Here is a 20,049-nt window from a genome sequence, read left to right as displayed (position 1 = left end):
TAGGTTTAACTGTTAAAACAATTGCAGAGCACACTTTTAACCGAGAATCAAGAATCATAAATAACACCATATAGGAAAATATTGGCAGGAATGAACGGTGCGATGCAAAAGGGTATCATTATGTTCTGAATGGATTACCTGATACACATGATTGTGTGTGACTTTAGTTTTTCAACAATTGTAATACTAAATATTCAGAACATTATTTCAAAGTAATAGGATTGAATTTTCAAAATGATAGTGGGGCAAGCTTTTCTTCAGCAGATATTGCAGAAATAACAGAATGGAGGATACTCCTAGCATGGAAGTATGGAGAGAAGCTGTATCTAAATGAGCTTTTATCTACTAAAATGTGCAAAATGTTTTTTCTTATCCTTTGATGAGGCCATGTCTTTTTTATATAGTCAATAATTGTCCTGAATTCTGAATACTGGTGTGTAAATATCAATCTGGATTCGTAATCAAGAATAAACCTCTCTTGGCAGCATATTTGTGGAAAGGAGTATGTACATACAATGTACATGTGTTTATTGTGAAAAGATTATGACTATACCATTTATCAACAGCACATTTGAAACAGTTCTCATTTCGGAAAGGCTAAAAATGTTCTTTGAAACTTGGGAGTCCTTCTGCTTTCTCTTACGATTATCTAGTAAAGTGTGTTATTCAATATTTTATTTGAAGGAAAGGACATTAAACAACCTTTGTGTCTTAAAATACACAAACTAAATACATTTAATATGTATATACTACAAGTTAAACCTTCTTCATTCAAGTACATTTAAGAAAAGAAATAAACTTCAGTTCTGTAAAGTTTCACAAATGTAAACCAATTTTATTTAGAGATCATTCATATACACGCCACGGATAAGTTGTAATTACATAGTCAAGTATTTGCAATAATTTGCAACAACTTGCCAGAAGATACTAATAGGATTGTAAAGAAAGATGGATTACACATACAAGCGGGTACACATCCTTATCACATTATCTGTCTATATGAAAAGACCTCTCAAACAATAGTTTCTTGACTATAAAGAGTCATTCCAGATTAGTTTACTTTTGTGCAAATATGTCTTGCAAAATGCTCAAACTTTTCACATTGTACACTGTGGATTTATGTACTAGCAAACTGTGCATTATGAATCTTTATTGAAAAAACACAACAAATACCTCCCAATAGCCCAACATTGTATATTCTAATCAATACTTTAATCTTCCAAATCACTGCATTTTTATCAAAAAAACAGTTCACTTGTGAAAATGAGTACATGTACACAATGTATATCACAAGCCAGATGAAAATATTGATCTGTTAGAAAAAAGAAAAGGGAAAGAAAGAAAATACATCCTCATTTCTGAAGATAAAAAAGTCTGTCAAAAAGAGTATAAACCAATGACAGAGTAGACTTGTGTTACTTTCATACGATTGGATGGATACATGGAGTGTATATAATACTGTTGGACCAGGGAGATTTACAGCACATAATCACAGAAAAGATTACAGTGTGTTTAGCACAGAGCAATCAGAGAGAGACTTTGGAAGGGTTTATAACACTATGTTTCATAATGATTCAAATCTATTTTAGTCGAAGAGAATCACATTGTCTAAGTACCAGGTTGATTATAGAGAGATAACAGTATGCTCATTCAGTCACAATAGAGAGAACAATGTATGTGCATGTATGAAAGTGTGCCCATTGAAACTCATTCACAGTGTGTCAGACTTAGGGCGGTCGGTCAGGGAGAAAATCACAAGGTCTGTTCCCATACAGACAATAAGAAAAACTTTCAGATTTCAAATGTGTTCCCATTGTCTAACACATATCATAGAGCACAATATTTTTATGTGGTAGGGGAGATCACAAGATTTGTGTTCTTTCATAATCATACATGTGTATCCTCAGTTATTATTCTGAACGATAATGTAGAGTGACTAGCTATTAGTCTAATATTCCCTTCTTAACATCCACAGCTAAACTTTAATCTGCACACCATAATATGAATTGCCTTGAAAATCTGTAAACCCTTTTGTCCAATTCATGTACACCTTTTCCACTTTATTCAACCATATACCTTTAGTCTATGTCTTAAAACAAATATAAAACTTGGTTGAAAACACTTTTTATTAAAAATATTTAAAGTTAAAAATCCAATGAGCAGACTTTTGAAATAAAATATAAACACATAACATAAATCTGAATGATACAGAATCACAAGGGCAACTCATAACATGGTGTTTGTGAGACATACAAACAAATCCTTTAAAAAACATTTTTATACAGGTATTGACATGCTCATTATATCAGTATCACGCAATGAAACATATTCACTGAAGATTATAATGTATGATAGGAAATCATAATGCAACATCTGATGTAGTGAATATTTTTAGGTTACAATTACAATGTATTAGAGGCCTATATTTTCCAAGTTTAAAGGTTATACATGTAGGTCAACAGTCATTTTTCTTGCTAAAAGAGGGTGACACATTTCATATAATGGTATACATGTACACATATCTATATTTGAAGCTTTAGCAAAGCCATTTTGATGCTTAAAGGCAATGCAAAAGCAAGGACCTGATTAAAATCAAATTTTTTTCAAAAAAGCTGACTTACTGGGCCTTCATAGTCTTGTGAAGATGCAGTCAAAATGATGCAATGTGTATAATGGGCATAATATCAATCGATATGAACCTGGTTTCAGAGATCAATCTTACTTTAATGGTCTTTTATGGATGCCAGCTTATGATATTCGTCTTTTTCTGGGGTTAGGTAGGTTCCTTCCTCAGAGTAATATTAATGATCAAGATGGTAAGAAAGGTAGGTTAAAACTTACACAAACAAACCATGTGTAATCAACAGATAAAACACTTGTCTATACAATGTTATTCTTATAATGATTCATACAGGTGCAAAAAGAAATATCACTCTTCATCTTTTCTCCTTTTTTTTTTTTTTTACAGCACTATAACTTTTTTAAAGCTTTTTTTGTTTTCATATATTTTTGTGTGTGTTTTGTCAGTTTTCCCTGGAAAAATCCACTGAGCATAAAATTCATTTATCGAATATCAATGTTTTGATGCATCATTTTCAAGTTATAAAAATACTTTACATTAAGTTTACAATTCAATTTTTAAAAGATCAATATACATGTACAATTATTTGAAGAAAAAAAATACACTCACAAAATGATTCATAAACACTCAAAAAATATATTATATGTTCTTGAACTGGAGAAACAGTAAGCTTCTAAGTATGGAAATCACCTTTTCATACAAAACAGAAAATTTGCAAATTGTTCTCTTTACAACAACAAAAATGCAAAGACAGAAATGTCCCCATGTATCACAGATGTCGAGAGCTTAAAACATGCTCTACATCAAAAGTAAATAATTGGTGTTGTTTTACTTCTCTATACATTTTCAATTATTGTGATAATGAAAGTTAATATGGAATCTCTTTCTTGCAGATTGAAGGATTTCATCCTTTGAGAATGGTAGCTTGGATGACAATGTCACTATTACCATTCTAAATTATGACTGCATTGGTTTTAAAGGAATTAGCATATATTTGATAAAGCACCATATTTGTGTGTGCCTATTATAGACTTTAAACTTAAATGGAGGCAGCAGCCACATTGTGTCACACCCCCCTGTGAGGGTCATCAAAGAGCATCCCTGACTGACCAAGGTTTGCTTGCACTAGTTACAATGCATGCAAAGTTTCTGGTCATAAGAGAGTTTGGGGGTAATGACCTTTGGGCATGAACTTAGGGCGGACAACGGAAAAACATCACTTGGATTACTTAGTCTGTCTCACCTGCCCCTTTAGTGGGTGAGACTGATTTCCTACTAACAGGTTGACATCTTAAATGACATTTAGCCATTTTATGAGAGCATTTTATGAGAGCATTAATTGTTGAAATTTAGCCTTGGAAACGATTTAAATGATATTTTTTAGAATAAAGTATCATCTGAACATGTACAGGTACTTTACAGGAAATGATTGCAGGCAAATAGATCCTAATTGTGCATGGCAATAAATTCAATTCAATTCATGTAAAAGACTTTCCTTGCCTCAATTGAGACCTATCAGTCTTGGAGAAATCCTCTAATAATGCTGCCATTAATTTGTGATTTAATATGAAGTTCTGGATACAACTATACATTAAAACATTAGCACTTAACAATTTCACATTGTTAATTTACTTTTCTACTTTGATGACAAACATTCTACCCCTCAACCTCATGCATGTAGCTATAATCAAAATCACTCTGAAATCTGTTATTAACAGCGATTATAAAATCATTATCAAGCCAAATGTACATTGTTTAAAATACTACTTACATCATTAAATTGCAATAAAATTCAAATTCAAATTCAAATAAAGAAAAATGTATAGATATGTAAGAATTCAAAAGAAATAATAAATTCATATATATGTCTGTATTCACAAGGGGTAGGCACAATATATTTACTGGTTATACATATCTTCAAGAAAGTATAGAAACACTCCTATCCAAACAGTCTAAACCCATGCAACAATGACCGAACATGTGACTAGTCATGCAGATTGATGATATATAGATCCTTCCAACTGAGAAGCATCAACTTGCATCAAATCAATATTTAAATGCTCTATATCTTTAAAACACTCACAGCAAAGTAAGGATAATGTGTTCTCACATTACTCTTTCACCCTGACAGTTAGCTTGTCAATGGAAAGCAGACCTTTTAATGTCATATATCAAATTTCTAATAAAAGCTCCACAAATGGAAAATGTCAAAACAAAGTGAGTTCAGTTTGAAGGATCATTCTCTAAACATTGTACAGAATCAGAATTTGAAGTAAAAAAATAACCAGCAAACTTAATGTAACTCATTTTTCTATCAAAACAAACACTAATGAAGTAATATGAGATTGAACAGAGAGAGCTCAATCTAATTTCACAAGTCATCCAAGTTTGCTGGCTCTTCCTTGAAATCTCCCTCCAGCACTCTAGTAACCTGTTTCATGTTCATTGCCATAGCAACAGAACTGGCTGCATCCTACATCATTTTGCAGGGCTTGATTGATGCAGTGCTTGTCACGTTACCCATCTCTTTCCAGGCTACTGTTTCTACATGAAGCATGCTTGCCATGTGAGTTATATTAGTTTGGTATTAAAGCATTCATTCATGCAAATCATGCAGGCGCCAATGTTTCAATCTTAGCAACAATCGGGTAACGGCAAATCTTACTTCATTCACTGCATCACCTGTTCCTTTGCTTCTTTCTGGAAGACCAAAAACACAAGAATAACATTTCTATCTTCATTTACAATTTCCAATGCACATTGAAGGCTCATACATGAGTGACTGCTTATTCCTCCTTTGTGCTGGAGTCAGTTGCAGAGGTTTTATTATCCTCAGCAGCAGCTTCGGCTTCAGGTGCATCATGGGAGTCTGCTACTGCACTCTCAGCTGTCCATCTCTGAGCTTCACCTTCAGCTGATTCACTCTCTGGAGCGTCTTGGAGTGGAGTCTCACATGGTGCTACAGTTCTTTGTGATGTACCTTCTCCAGACCCACTCTCTGCTGCCTGATCTGCCTCTGTGTCCTCACATTCATCTTGAGCAGGATCCTGGCTAGGTGTCCTAGGGTTACCCACTTGAACATCAGACTGATCATTATCATTGCTATCACCTATGTGCTCACTTTGACTTACATGTTCACCTTCAATTTGGGGTCCAATATCTGATTGCTTAGTTTGTCCATCTGCCTCAGAACCTGATATCCCTGTCGAAGGAACCAAAGCATCAACTTCACTACTTTTGTTTTGCTGCCATGAATCTGCCTCTGATGGGTGATAGTTATATGAAAAGGCTGATTCTTCTTCAGGAGCCTTCCACATGCCATAGTCTGCTTCCCCACTGTCTCCTCCACATGTCGCCCAGTCTATATGCGTTGGTGTTGGAAGACTTGCTGATGACCGACTGCCTGGTGAGGTTGGGCTTGAGAACCCAGAGGGTTCTGGTAGATGGTCCAACCTCAGTTCATTCTCTTTTCTAGAGGATGGCTTACCAGCATGCGAGCTGGTGCCATTCCAGACCTGGCCTGTGGAAGCAGGCCACTGATCTACTCCTCCATCAGCCATCTTACGTGCACTGATCTCCGCTGACAGCGGCTGCGGCTGGACAACTTGATCTTCTACTGGTACATCAACCTGACCAGCGCTAGTAGGTGGGGGAGGTTCCCACTGTCCAATGGCTACACCCAAGGCTTCACTTGGCTTGTCCGAATCTGTTGATGCCAGCCAACTTTCTGTTTTACTCTTGGGAGAGATCTCCATCTCCCAGTTATCCACCCTGGCTGGGGCTTGCCACTGTCCTATTGGTCCTGACAACGGATCTACCCGCTTCTCTTCATCAGATTGTGGCTGCGATGCTTGTGGCTGCGATGCTTGTGGATGCACTGCCTGTGGCTGCGATACCTGTGGCTGCAATGACTGTGGCTGCGATGCATGTGGCTGCGATGCATGTGCCTGCAATGCTTGTGGGGGTGATGTCTGTGATCCCTGTGGTGGAGAATCCTGTGATCTTCGGTCATTGGGATTATTGAAGTCACGACCTCTGCCTCTCCCATGACCCCTCCCACGACCTCTATATCCTCTGGGCGGGCCATCTCCATAATAATTTCCTATTGGAATAAAAAGATAAGAAAGCTTGGAGATTAATCACTTCAGTACTTTTATTTTTTTCTGTTCTAGAAATAATCAGTTTGAAAACTAGCTACATATCCTCCATTACTCACATTTCTAGTATTATACTAGAAAATGCACAAAATTTGGGGTTAAATTATAGATTAAACTCTCGATCAGTTGGTTTTGACTGCTTAGTAGAAGGAACAGAATGAATGTGGCAAAGATGCCAACCCTCTTGACACAAAATTTAAAAAAGAAAAACATTTAATGTCTATTTAAAAAATGCTGAGAAAGTAGCAGTTTGAATAACTTGAGTTGCAAAAACATTTGTCATTCATTACAAAGAATTTGCAATTTTCAATTGTATCTCTTATCTCTTTAAACAGAGTTGCAATTGACATCAGTTGCAAATTAGTTTTTTTTTACTAAAATGAGACTGGTAAAGAGACTGGTAAAGAGAACTCACCTCTTCCCTGTTGATGGCCTCCCCTATGATCGTCCCACGAATCCCTGTTAGAAAGAGAAGAGAGAGGCAGGCAGAGAGAGAGAGAGAGAGAGAGAGAGAGACAGCGAAAGAGGCAGAAAAACAGACATAGAGGTAGAAATAGAGACAGAGAGAAGGGGAGGTGCAAAAAGAGGGATAATATGACATGAATATTATATTTCTGTAAAACTTTTTTTTTTAAACTCAACAAGTCACAACACAGAATTTTCACTCTGTAAATGAAATACACTGAAGTACATTGAGAGCAACATTGAGATTGAAAGAAAGACCAGAAACATGTTTGCCTTTCAGACACAATACATATAAGAGAAAACATGAACTGCATGGTTTTATCTCTTATGTAGTTGAATACTCTACATGTTAAACCTGTCTCATATAATAATCTAAATGTGATATGTTCCTGTGGAGCAGAGTGAGGAAAGAATTATGGCAAGCTTGGAAAAAGCTCCCACATACATCTGGATGATTATAAAAAAGGGACAAAAATATATAAACATCAATGTTTAAACAATGTCAATTTTCAAAAAGCCAACTAAAGAAAGACCCCTCCAGAGGATACAGTGTTGTGATTAGACATCAAATGCCTAGCAATGGATAAAGAGACAATTATCTTTTACTAAATAAAACACGTTCAAACAAGGTATGGAAAGGAAAATTTCCTATTTCTTAGCATCTACTGCACTGTTTTTACTCTTGTCTACTTCAATCTTCTATTTTACTAATAGAAGGTTCATTGCACGCGTAAGGAACCCTTTCTATGTTAAATGAACCACATGTTGACCGTATAGCCTGCTGCACAGCAGAGCTATTAGATTAATGAAAATTGTGACCAAATTATGTCTGGCAGGCAGGAGACATTTATCAGGCACGGAGATAGATGAAGCGTTAGCTGGGGGCTCATATATTAAAGGGGCAAATCAGAATAATTGTCCATCAAATAATGTATGAAGTATGTTTTCTGTAGTTTGTTTTTCTCCCCTATGATGTTGTTAATGCTGCATGCGTGATCCTATTCTAGTATTATTAACACTAGGGAAGTGTATGATAGTAGGGGTTTCGTTTAACACGTGTTTCTAAAATTTGTATTTGTCCCAAGTAAATTTTATATTTGACGGCAGAATTTTTAATGGGGAGGGTCGAAAAAGCTAAGCTGGGGTACAATGATGTGCTGATTCAAAAAATGATTATTTTGGGCCAAAAAGTGTCCATAATGACCAAATCATGGTCAGGATGGTCATTCTTTTAATCTGCCCAAAACAATTCTCAAAAAAGCTTGTCAAACCTTTGTAACCAAAGTATCTTTTAACGCGTTTCAATGGGATGTCTATGTACTTATCAGTTTCTTGCAAGGGCAGAGCTACCAACCTTGTGCGACCAAAAAAAGGAACCACGACGGAAAATAAAAAAGGAGGAATTTCAAGCAAAAAAAAGGAATTGATTAAAACAAAACTTACAACCACGCGGGACACACTGCCAATGCAGAAATGTCCATTCCTCATGCAGTTTTTTTTCTCGATATTAGGACCTATAGTATATTTACAAGTAGGTATTTTGTTGTTGTTATTTTGGTATTATAGGCGTTTCATTCTTTTGAGAAATTTCTCTCTTTTAGTATGTTTTAACCTTAGTCAAAATAACATTTTAGGGCAGTTGTTTGACGTGCGGTATGTTAAAAAAAAAAATTATAAAAATTATTTCAAAAACGTAAATTTTGATGAAAAAAAAGAATAATTCTGGGGAAAAACAGAATGGTTGGCAGCTCTGCAAGGGCCTTGATAATTCATGAAAAAACATGAATCTTTCACCAATGCAAACTAAAAATCTACGGTATCAATTCACTCAACCTAACATATCATTTATACTTTGACTAGATGCTAGCCTATTGAGCTTGTGATGATTACGTACACGCATCAAGTATGCAATTAGGATGTTTCCTTCCTCAAGCTGTAAGTCTAAGTGAGCTTTCATTATACCCAGCCTGCTCAAGTATTGAAGCAATCATGTTGCCTCCAGGCCTAGAGGTAGGTAGGTACATCTTCATTACCGCTAGCTTTGCAGTACTACACAAACAAACAAATGAAGCAATTTACATGTCATGGCACTAAGGTAGTTGAGCCAGATGTGAGGGTACAAAAAGGCGCGTCCAAAACGCAAACAGCTCAGTTGTTGAGAATCATAATATTATCACACAGAGGTACATGTAGAACCACATTGTTAAGATATGGAGCCGGTTCATGCATATACCATCTCAATGAGGCTTCATGTTTAATAGCTAAGCTTTCATTCAGATATGTCATAATTGAACTTTTTAAATCAACAAAGTCACTATCATGCATTTTGCATTCAAGACGCATCTTTTTGTGCTACTATATTTGGCTAAGCTATCTACAGGGACTTATCTCAAAATATATCCTGAAGTATAACCTACACAAATTCTTCAATATTGGATTGAACTTGTAGTACGACGTGTTTAGACAAGAAGATGCACTATTTTGGGGAGCTTGCAGTGTGCATACACTGAAATATTTTCAGAGTTTAAAAATAAAAAGCAGCAAGACCCCTCGAGGTGTAGGCCATTTGATTGGTGCAAAATTAGATTTAACCCACTGCATATCAAGTAGCATAGCCAGTGACAGGGTGCCTGAATGGACAAGTAGTTAGGTACTGATAGATCGGCTCTCAGCTGAGAGAGAGTGGGATTAAATCCAATCTGGGAGTTAACCATTGTAAATGAGCACTGGGACTGCTCCGGTGATGATCAATGAGTGGGATATGGCACAGAAACAAGGAGAGAGAGAGGGGGGGGGGGGGGGGTCCGGACAGAGAGAGAGACACACACACACACAGAGACAGGGAGAGAGAGAGAGAGAGACAGAGAGACAGAGAGACAGACAGAGAGAGACAGAGAGACATACAGAGAAAGAGAGAGAGAGAGAGAGAAAGGGGGGAGACAGGCAGACACACACACAGATAAAGAGAGAAGGGGAGGAGGGAGGTAGACAGACAGAGATGGATATATATATATATATAGAGAGAGAGAGAGAAGGGGGAGACAGACAGAGAGAGAAAGAGAGAGGTATTAATGTAATGGAAATCTACATCTGAGGTTTATCAAAATAAAATAATATTGGGAGTTGTAGCTGAAATTCAAATTTACATCATTTATTCCCAAAAGGAGTTAAAAGAGTATTAGAGGGAGCAAGAGGAAATGGAAAAAAGGACATGATAGACTCTTGATATAGCACAGAAATTATAGAAATCACAGAAAAACAGACAAAATACATGTACTGTACACACTATACAGGAGATAGAGAGTAGAGAGAGAAGGGGGGGGGGGGGGATATAGGGGAGAGACAATGACAAAAAGTAGAAGGGAGGAATACGATGGGAAATAAAAGTAGAAAATGGAAGTGGGTCGTATCAAGTGTCTGAAACTATAGAGAAGGAGGACAGAAGACTAATAAAAGCCGAAAAAAGCAATCAATCAGGTGAATCTATTTCCTTCGTGCCTGCACAGAGAAACATAGAAACCAACACCGTACTGATATTGATAGTACATCTCATGGTACGGGGAGAGCCTTTCTCATTTCTTCTAATCAAGTTCTGAATCAAGTAAACCACTGATCTCTTAAATTTGTTTTAATGCAGTTTTTCTTCTCCGCCAGATGAAAAAGACTAGAGAGACTGATAGAAAGAGAGAGCAGTAGGTAGCATCATCTACTAGTACTCCAGGATGTTATGAGCTTCCATTCCATTAGTTAATTGAATATGAGAAGATGCATCAATACATCAAACAAGTTCATTACATGTCATGTTCATAATTAAAGGAAGGCCTCTATCTCTCAGTATACATGTATGTGAGTAACATGTGTACAATCCTAGTTCCAGACTTCTAAAACCTTTCTATACAATTCCATTGGATGACAACAGAAATATCAGAGAAACAGATTGGTGAACATTTGAACAAAAGTGAGAAAAACATTTTTAAAGATTTATCAAGTTGTGATAATTATTATCCTTGTATAGAGCATCATAGGAAAATGTCAAAGTGGTAAATGTGTAATTTGACTGTGACTCATGTAGGAACATCTTATTGGACCCTAAGATATCTTTAATTTTCAATTTTTCCGTAAACACTTTTTTTCCTTTGGGGCAGAATTCAATATACATTATGGATTGTACATTGCTGGAGGTCCCCCAAAACAAAGACCAAATTGCATATATACCTCTGCCTAAATTCAGTTGAGGTGTGCTTTCAAATATTCTTGGAATATCACATTAGGCCTGTCTTCACTAGCTCGAGATTGCCAAATATCCAGCTACCGGTAGTTGAATTATCCCCATCACAAATTCGTCACTGTTTTCACGAAGTGACGGTAGTGAAAAAAAATGCATTCACTTTGCGTGACGATTTTCCTCACTACCGTCACTTCGTGAAAACAAGGACGAATTATCCAGCTAATTTGCGTCTTCATCAGCCCAAAGTAACAATTAGCGGGATATTTGGTCGGGATAATATCCTAAGAAATCTCGGTCTAGTTTGCAAAATATCCCGTTAATTCCCAAGTAGCGGGATAGTGCGCGCCCATCTTCATCAGACCGAAGTACGGAGTCAATTATTCAGATCCCATCATGTACAACGATTTCCGGTTTTTTCCGTGTCTGTAAATAAACTAGCTTGAAGCACATGGGATCTTCTTAACACTATACCGCTTAGCTTAGCTACGTGCAAAGTTAATCACTTTGGCTCAAGAAAGTCAAAGCTCAAAGTTCAGTGACTCAACATATATTTAAGTCGCCCTGATTTTGTTTTTTTTTTATCTGTGATTCCAGTCATTTTCATAGACTGGTGTGTGAATTAATTTTTTTTAAAGAAATATCTGAAGACATGATTCCCTCCTACTTTTGCAGTTTTGCACAACAAAAAAAAGAAAAAAATCATTTTGTTGTTGAGCCACCCCTCCTGGTACAAATACATGTAGATTATAGCTCTTATCATCTACTACATCAAGCACAAATAATTTCAATTACTGTCAGTTGGAACGATGTTTATACTCAACAGGGAAATCCACATTGATATACGAATGCAGAAACTTAATTTACAAATTTTACAGACTAAAAATTCACTCAGCAGTGTAGCAAAAAGCTAAGCCTGTTCTCACTCTCATACACCGTCCCCTCTGCCATTGATTTAGACCAAATAAAAAACAAAACATGTTTAGCGTCCTGCTTTTTAATAGGAAGGAGGAGGCCCTTTTTCCCCTTTTTTTCTTCAAAATGGCCGCTCGGTACATTTTGTAAAAAATAGATCCATTTTAGCAGTGTTTTTCATGTTTTTTTTCTTTAATTTTTTTTTTTTAATCCAAAAAAATCAACAAAAAAATCAACATAAAATAGGAGGCGGCCCCAAAAAGGAAGCGGGCGGGGACGCTAAACATGTATATTTTTTTTAAAGGCCTTACTTGTTGTTTCCCTTGATAGGTTCGACTGTAAATGTACAGACATTCTCTAGGACTAGGCATCTCTTAAGGCTCATTCAGATATGATGTAGGAAAACTGTGACAACTTTCTTTAATGATGACATACAGTGTAATACAATTCAAATTTCTGTATCTAATATTAAACACAGATCTATGTGAATAAGCGCAAATTATTTGTTGCAGGCAGTTGCTATTCATTGACACATTATTTTTTTAAACGGCAGTTTACCATGCCATATCTGAACAAGCCTTTACATGTAGACAATCAGTCAGGGAAAAAAATACATAGGGGCTCGGGTGAATTAGCCCCCGAAATGCCCAAAAGAGCCCCCGAAATTCTTAAAAGAGCCCCCAAATTTTGCATAGAGTTCAATGCAAAACAATTAAACTAAAGAGTGTTATTTTCAAGCAAGCAAGCTTGAAAAGTAGCCCCCAAATTGTTAAAGTAATTTTTTCTCTGCAATCAGCAGCAATGGAAACAAGCCCTATGATATCCTTTTCTAATAGCAGGCTAGCAGGCTGGCTGGCAGGCAGAGCATGTGCTGATTTTAGACGACACTGCTGAGTTTCCAGCCTGCTGGTTCCAGCTACGCTAAGAAAGCCATCAGAGATGACATGAAGTCATGGCTGATTGAACAAGACATGCATCAAGATTCCACTAGATAGACCTGTGATGCATCATCAACTCACTGCATTCTACATTCATTTACGCTCAAGTTCACAGATTAAATTGTGCATCCTTATGATGAATACATCAACAAAGAACTGGTACATTGTACATGTATGCTTTAAACTGAAAGGAATATTACTATACAAACAAAGTAAATCTGTAGCTAAAGACTTAAAATGAATACTTGATGAATCAATTAAAATGTGTTAAGAAAGTAGGATAGGCCTGTTATGTGTTGATAATATTATTTGTCATTTCCATGAATACATGGATATACTTTGAATTTGCAAAAGATTAGCATAATTGGTCATTACAACATTAAACATTGTCAAATGGGTAAATTTTGCATGCTCAACAACGGTAAAAGACCAGCCCATGACAGACGACGGTTCGTTACGACTTAGTGATCACAGTAGGAAGATCTCAAGGTAACATGGCAGTAGGGAATTCTCCAATGGTGTGTGTATATATTAGGTCAATTAGTTCATGAGCTATGGCAAATAACTAGTGTCTATATGATGACATTAAGCTATTAAAGCCTGATTGATCACTAATATACATGATTGCAAGGTAATTTGGCTAGTCAATCAGAGTGTCTTTCCCGTGAACCCACCACCCCCCCCCCCCCCTTCATTTGATGTTACTATGCATTTTTACCACTTATTTTCTGGAATAGATGAATAATTTACTACAAGAAAAGTGCATTTGGACTAGATGTCAGAAATAGACCTGCCAACCTCTGGAGTTAAAAAACTGTATTCTTTAATCCCAAAAGTTGTATTTTACTGACAAAAGTTGTATTCTTAATATTAAATACGGACTGTTACGCAGATCAATGCCTCTTACAGTTCTTACATCCAGGAAGAATTTTATATGGATGATTGGTTGAATATGCATGATTTCGTCACGACTGGTGTGTTCGATGAACCAATGAACATCCCAAAATTGCAGATGTAAGATGCTTGTAGGATACTTTACAGGACAGAATGGGCATTTTACCATTGAAAATGGCACACACACACACACACACACACACAAAAAAAATTAAAATCATATTTTATTGAGGAAAATCGTACTGTAGTCTTTGCTTCTAAAAATCATACAAAATATGATTAAATCGTACTGGTTGGCAGGTCTGCAGAAATTAGCCTCTAAATTTGGAACTCTGATGAAGTTCCAATTTTGTTTTACAAAACAAGAAAGAATGAGAAATAGCATCTTCTTTTAATATAGCAAAGGTTCTAAAGCAATTTTTCGGGCAGAAAAAAAACATGTATCACATTACAAGCAACTGAAGACAAGTTGTACCATGGGTGTCTTTCATTCATTAGACACATTACTGTACATGTACCTGTCACTGAAGAAAATTAGTTTTGTTTTTAAGGTTGAGCAAAATAATAAATAACTTACTCAGCTATGAGTGCATTCGGTCATTAAATATCTACACTTCTGTAGTACGTAATATTGAAACCGGGCAATATCCCATTTAAAAAAAGAAAACAAATATTAAATAAATTGCTTCACAAAAATAGCCCCAGAATTAAAATGATTACCGTAAATCAAAATTGAGGATTTAGGTGTCATCTTACTACTAGGAAAACATTTTTCTACCCAATAAAGAAAAAAAACAATGACAGTTGAGACTTATTTTTGGGCCAACCTGTATTTGTCTTTATTTAGTTGATTGCCACTGTTTTTCTTACCTTCTCTATGTTACTTTTGTATTTTTGCTTTTTCTTCTAATTTAATTCTACGGGTTATAGTCTTCTCTTAATCAGAACACTGTGCGCTTAGAAACATCAGTATTAAGCGCCTAATAAATGTTATGTATTATTATTATTATTATATTAAACACTCAATTTGCTTTGTAAGAGTGTTCTAATCAATCTTAATGATACTTATGTCACCTTGCAATCAGTTCAAGTTTCATTTCTGTTTTCTTCTCAGAACAAAATCAGGTGGATACACTAATATGAGAATCTACTTGTGATATCATAATTAGTGATGAAAATACATGTACATTAGGGCTGCGACATGTAGTCGAATGCTCAAGTACCCGCACTGTTGACAACTACTCGAGTACAATTTCTCGTACTCGAATGTTCGGCCGCAAAAAAAAAAAAAAAAAATAAAATAAAATCCCGGTCACCTGGCACTGTCCACGCCGACGCTTAGCTGTGCCAGGGAGAGCGGCGGCCGCTGGCATGGTACCGTCTGTAAAAATGTTTCCCAACTCAAGCACTGTCAAACTCACCACTCAGAAACTGGGACCAAATATCTGGATTTCTGTTTGGACTCGGAGGAAAATGGATTATTTTGCCATCTTTGGTTTTTAAAACAGCATTGTTTACTGTTATTATTATTATTAAATCGGCGCCTTTAACTGCAACTCAAAGTAAAATTGCATGCGTTTTCGGCCACGGACCTGGGATACTGCTCCAGTGGTATGGTGGTGGCAGACAAACAAAAAAATCCCCCCAAAAATCCCCCCAAAAATTATAAAAAAACATGGCGTCCGAATATTCAAGTATTCGCTTGTAAGCCTGGGAGTGTACTCGGGTACCTCATTACACTGTTGTGCACAGCCCTAATGTACATCCTCATGTTCGTACAGTTTCAAAACACAGTTGACTATATGTCAAGCGCTTGCATGAGGTTCATTGTATCAAAAAGGTTATAAAGACACTCTTCAGCTTTCATACTTCATAACATTCAAACATGAACAAGGGAAACGCTCTCGGCGGTCTCGCCTGCATAACGCAATTCAATATGATAAACCAGAACGTCAATGACGTAGCGCTCATCCGCATCTCACAACAACAAATATCGTAAATTTTATGTGGTACTTTTGAACTGGTCAAAAAATAGAAATTTGATGCCCTGGAAGGGACATAATTTCATTTCATTTGCATAAAGTACCATAAATAATCAATGGAGCAAAATCTCACAATTCTGTGTAGAAGTTTATTGTTCCAAATTTAGCTCTACCAGATAAGGCAAAATCGGTCAAGAAATGAGGGAAAAGAAGCAATTTTTGTTATTTTTGGAATAAATTTGCATAAATTACCATAATTAATAAATGGAGAAACAATTTCAAAATTCTGTGTAGAAGTTTAGTGTACCAAAGTTAGCTCTACGATATAAAGCAAACCAAATCAAAATCGGTCGAGAAATGAAGGAGAAGAAGCCTTTTTTGTGATTTCGAATAAATTTGCATAAATTAGCATAGATAATGAATTTCACGATTCTGTGTAGAAATTTTAAATCCCCTCCTAGCCCTATCATATGAAACAATCAGAATCAAAATCGGTTGAAAAATAACGAAGAAGAAGCATTTTGAAAATCTTAATGTTGATGCCACAACAAAGTCTAAGTTTGTTGACCTTAAATGGCCTTTGACCTTAACTTAGTGACCTGAAATTCTACTCACATGATTGGGGAGACTTGATAACCCTATAGTCCAAGTTTCTTGACTAAGAACTTATACTTTCAAAATTATATCAAAAATTCAAAAACTTAACCTTAGGTTAAGTTTTCGATGATGATGCTACAACATAGTCCAAGTCTGTTGACCTGAAATGACCTTTGACCTTGACTTTGTGATCTGAAATTCTACTCACATGATTGGGGATACTTGATTACCCTATAGTCAAAGTTTCATTGACTAAGAACTTATACTTTAAAAATTATACCAAAAATTCAAAAACTTAACCTTAGGTTAAGTTTTTGATGTTGACGCCGACGCCGTCGCCGACGCCGTCGCCGTCGCCGTCGCCGCCGCCGTCACCGGAAAAGCGGCGCCTATGTCTCGCTTTTTGCTACGCAGGCGAGACAAAAAGGAAAAGAAAAAAAACAGCAGCATACCGTAAATCTCCGTCTATAAGGCGCACTTTTTTGCCGCCAAAAAAATTTGAAAGTCGGGGATGCATCGTATACACAGGTACAGACAATTTTTTTTTTTTTTTAGTTTCGATTTATGGCGCTATGCTTGGCAATGTCTCCTAGCTCAGTAATCAGTGTGTTGACTCACCACTCGGAAACTACAACACTCAAATTTGTCTGTCATCTTGGTTTGAAAGTAATCTTTCTAATAGATCTCAATATGTAGTTTATAATAATAATTCCTCAATTTTTTTCTATAACAAATAGTGTACCACAAGGTTCTATCCTAGGTACTCCATTGTCAGAAATTTAGAGGATGCTATTCATATCATGCATGACTACTGATGTTTGGCATAGATCACAGTGCTTTTGCTAGGTGATGTGATGAGGCTGGTGTGGGACATTTGGTATCATGAAGCCTTAGACTGTTGTTACTGTTATTTGTGACAAGTTCACAACTTCAACTGCACCTCGATGTAAAATGAAGGTCCTTCCCCGCGTGGGTTTTCGGCAACAAAACAACAACAACAACAACAACTGTACAACATAACAAAAAAAACAATTTTTTTGTTGTTGTTTTTTTCCTCCTCCCCAAAATAGGGGTGCGCCTTATACACAGGTGCGCCTTATACACGGAGATTTACGGTAGTTGATTATGTGTCAAGAGCTGGCATAAATTTGTGTTTGTGAATACTAGTACTAACGATGTAAAGGGAAGCTCTTGAAATAAATGTACTCATTTCACTGAAAACTCAGAAAATATAAGAATCAAGAATATAGATGGTATCCAGTACATGTGTAAAACAGTTTGTTTTCATAATGCACAACCAAAATAGCTTGATCTTTACTATCAATGGAAGTAAAAAGTTCATGAATATCGTCGCTGTTTTCATGAAGTGACGGTAGTGAACAAAAATTGCATTCACTTTGCGTTACGATTTTCCTCACTACCGTCACTTCGTGAAAATAGGGACGATATGACTACAGATTGGGGTAATGATTTACTGTGTTCAGGAAAATTAATCATTAAAAACAGAAGACATGTTTTCAAACAGAAAAATGCAGATAATGTAATATACTATGACATAGAAATCTGCAAATTGGTCTTTAAAAATAAAAAAGATTATAACAGAGAATCAAAAGTCTGAGAGAATAATAGAGACCCTTTGAATGCAAGCCATAAGGTATGGTTTCTATAGTTAACATAAAGAAATTGATCCATAGCTCTCACATCTCATCAAACATATCCCGTTCATTACAACAAATGTCTTTCTTGGACCAGCTTTTTATACAATGATATAAAGATAAACATAGCATGGCGAGGTCAGAGGTTATTTCAACTTTTTCCACATATGTGGGGAAATTTCTTGTCTGGTTTTTTACACATACATTTAGTAAACAGCTGGTTTGAACAATGGTCTACATGTATCTTGGTATGTTTTTTCTCTAAATGTTGCATCTTCAATGTAAGTGTACCAATCTCCAAAACATGTTTTGCTGCTGTTATGGAGAGTCCCATGTCACCAATACTGTATTCAAAATATGAGCTTAAAGCCCCTCTAAAGTGTTTGGAGCCCCCAAAATGTAATTATATTTTCACTTCTACAAAGAGATTGCAGTATAATATACACTATCAGTAAACATAACAAGGCACATGCCATGCATAGTCTCCCTTGGGTCTCGCAATGTAAGTGAAAATTTATCACAGATATGAACATTATGCCACTTCAGGCTTTCTGCAGTTCAGTATGTGAATTTCGGTTCTGGCAGTTTACACTATTAAAGCAATAATGATAATGTAAGATGCTGCTTATAAGTATCGGCTTGCATGGTTGCATTGACTTTGCCCCCTGGAAAATGAGAGACCACTGCTTAAGAAAATCTCACAAATTAGTCTTCATATGAATTTGGTAATCCTACCTCAAAGCTATAGAAAGTTATAGCATGTACGGTGCTTTTTACTGGAAGTTCATTGACCTTTGACAATTGACCATAGTCAGATTTTACCCATTTTCCAATTTGACCTGTGCTTTACAAGAGATGTATGTGTGGTATGGATTTGGTTATCCTACCTCAAAGCTATAGAACGTTATTGCAAGTACACCATGATTGTTGACGACAACAATTAAAACAACTACTACCACTACCAATAGTACAATGACGCCGCTGGAAATAGCGACGCAGCTCTGTTACATTTCTTGACTATGCAGTGTATGGTAGCTGAAATGAAAGTCTATGGCTGAATCTTTTCAAAATATTCATATTGATAGCAGGTGGGATTTCCAGCAAAATAACAAAATCTTCATCAACAGAGGTTTGGATAATTTGTTCAGTTGCGAAAAAAATGAAATATGCCACAGACACACACACAAAAGATGAAAAAAAGAAAATATTCACCCTTTGAATTCGGTCACGAGTCAATCACAAATTTTCTCATGCTCTTGAGGTTACAATTAATTTAATGAAAAGAATATCTCCTTGCTAGCTAGTGTACTTACCCTGGTACTTTCTCTCTATCCCACTCTCTCCTCCATTCTCCGGATGATTCCTTCTGTCTTGACATCCTTTGCTGTTCTACTTCATCCCTCTCCTTCCTCCAAACTTCATAATCCCTTCTCTCCTTGCCTGTCATGGACATGGACATCTCCATCTTGCTTCGTGGTGCGCCATACTGAATAAAAACATAGGTAGATATGATTTGAAGGCGTCATGGTGGACCAATTGTCTTATTTATTTCAAATTTCCACCATTCTGATTTCTAATGTTCTGCTTTCCTACAAATAGACTTATCGCACAGGCTTCTACCGATTGCTCATTTTTTGTGC

The 20,049-nt window shown here is 36.3% G+C and overlaps 1 protein-coding gene across 7 annotated transcripts in view; it reads right to left on the bottom strand.

Annotated features, from left to right (window-relative positions):
- Positions 1–809: 809 nt before the first annotated feature.
- Positions 810–20,049, bottom strand: part of LOC575508 (glutenin, high molecular weight subunit DX5) — a 50,652-nt gene continuing 31,412 nt past the window's right edge. For all 7 annotated transcript variants that reach the window (XM_030998728.1, XM_030998729.1, XM_030998726.1 and 4 more), the window contains 3 exons: positions 19,723–19,895; positions 7,154–7,197; positions 810–6,683 (listed from right to left, as the gene is read on the bottom strand). In XM_030998728.1, the coding sequence (XP_030854588.1) occupies positions 5,368–6,683; positions 7,154–7,197; positions 19,723–19,895 (1,533 nt within the window). In that variant the 3' untranslated portion in view covers positions 810–5,367. The remainder of the gene's footprint in view (positions 6,684–7,153; positions 7,198–19,722; positions 19,896–20,049) is intronic.

The sequence above is a fragment of the Strongylocentrotus purpuratus genome, unplaced genomic scaffold, assembly GCF_000002235.5.
Source record: "Strongylocentrotus purpuratus isolate Spur 01 unplaced genomic scaffold, Spur_5.0 spur5_scaffold_5, whole genome shotgun sequence".
In the NCBI taxonomy this organism is placed as follows: Eukaryota; Metazoa; Echinodermata; class Echinoidea; order Camarodonta; family Strongylocentrotidae; genus Strongylocentrotus; species Strongylocentrotus purpuratus.
The sequence above is the reverse complement of the archived record's forward strand: the minus strand, read 5'-3'. Positions and strand labels throughout refer to the sequence as shown.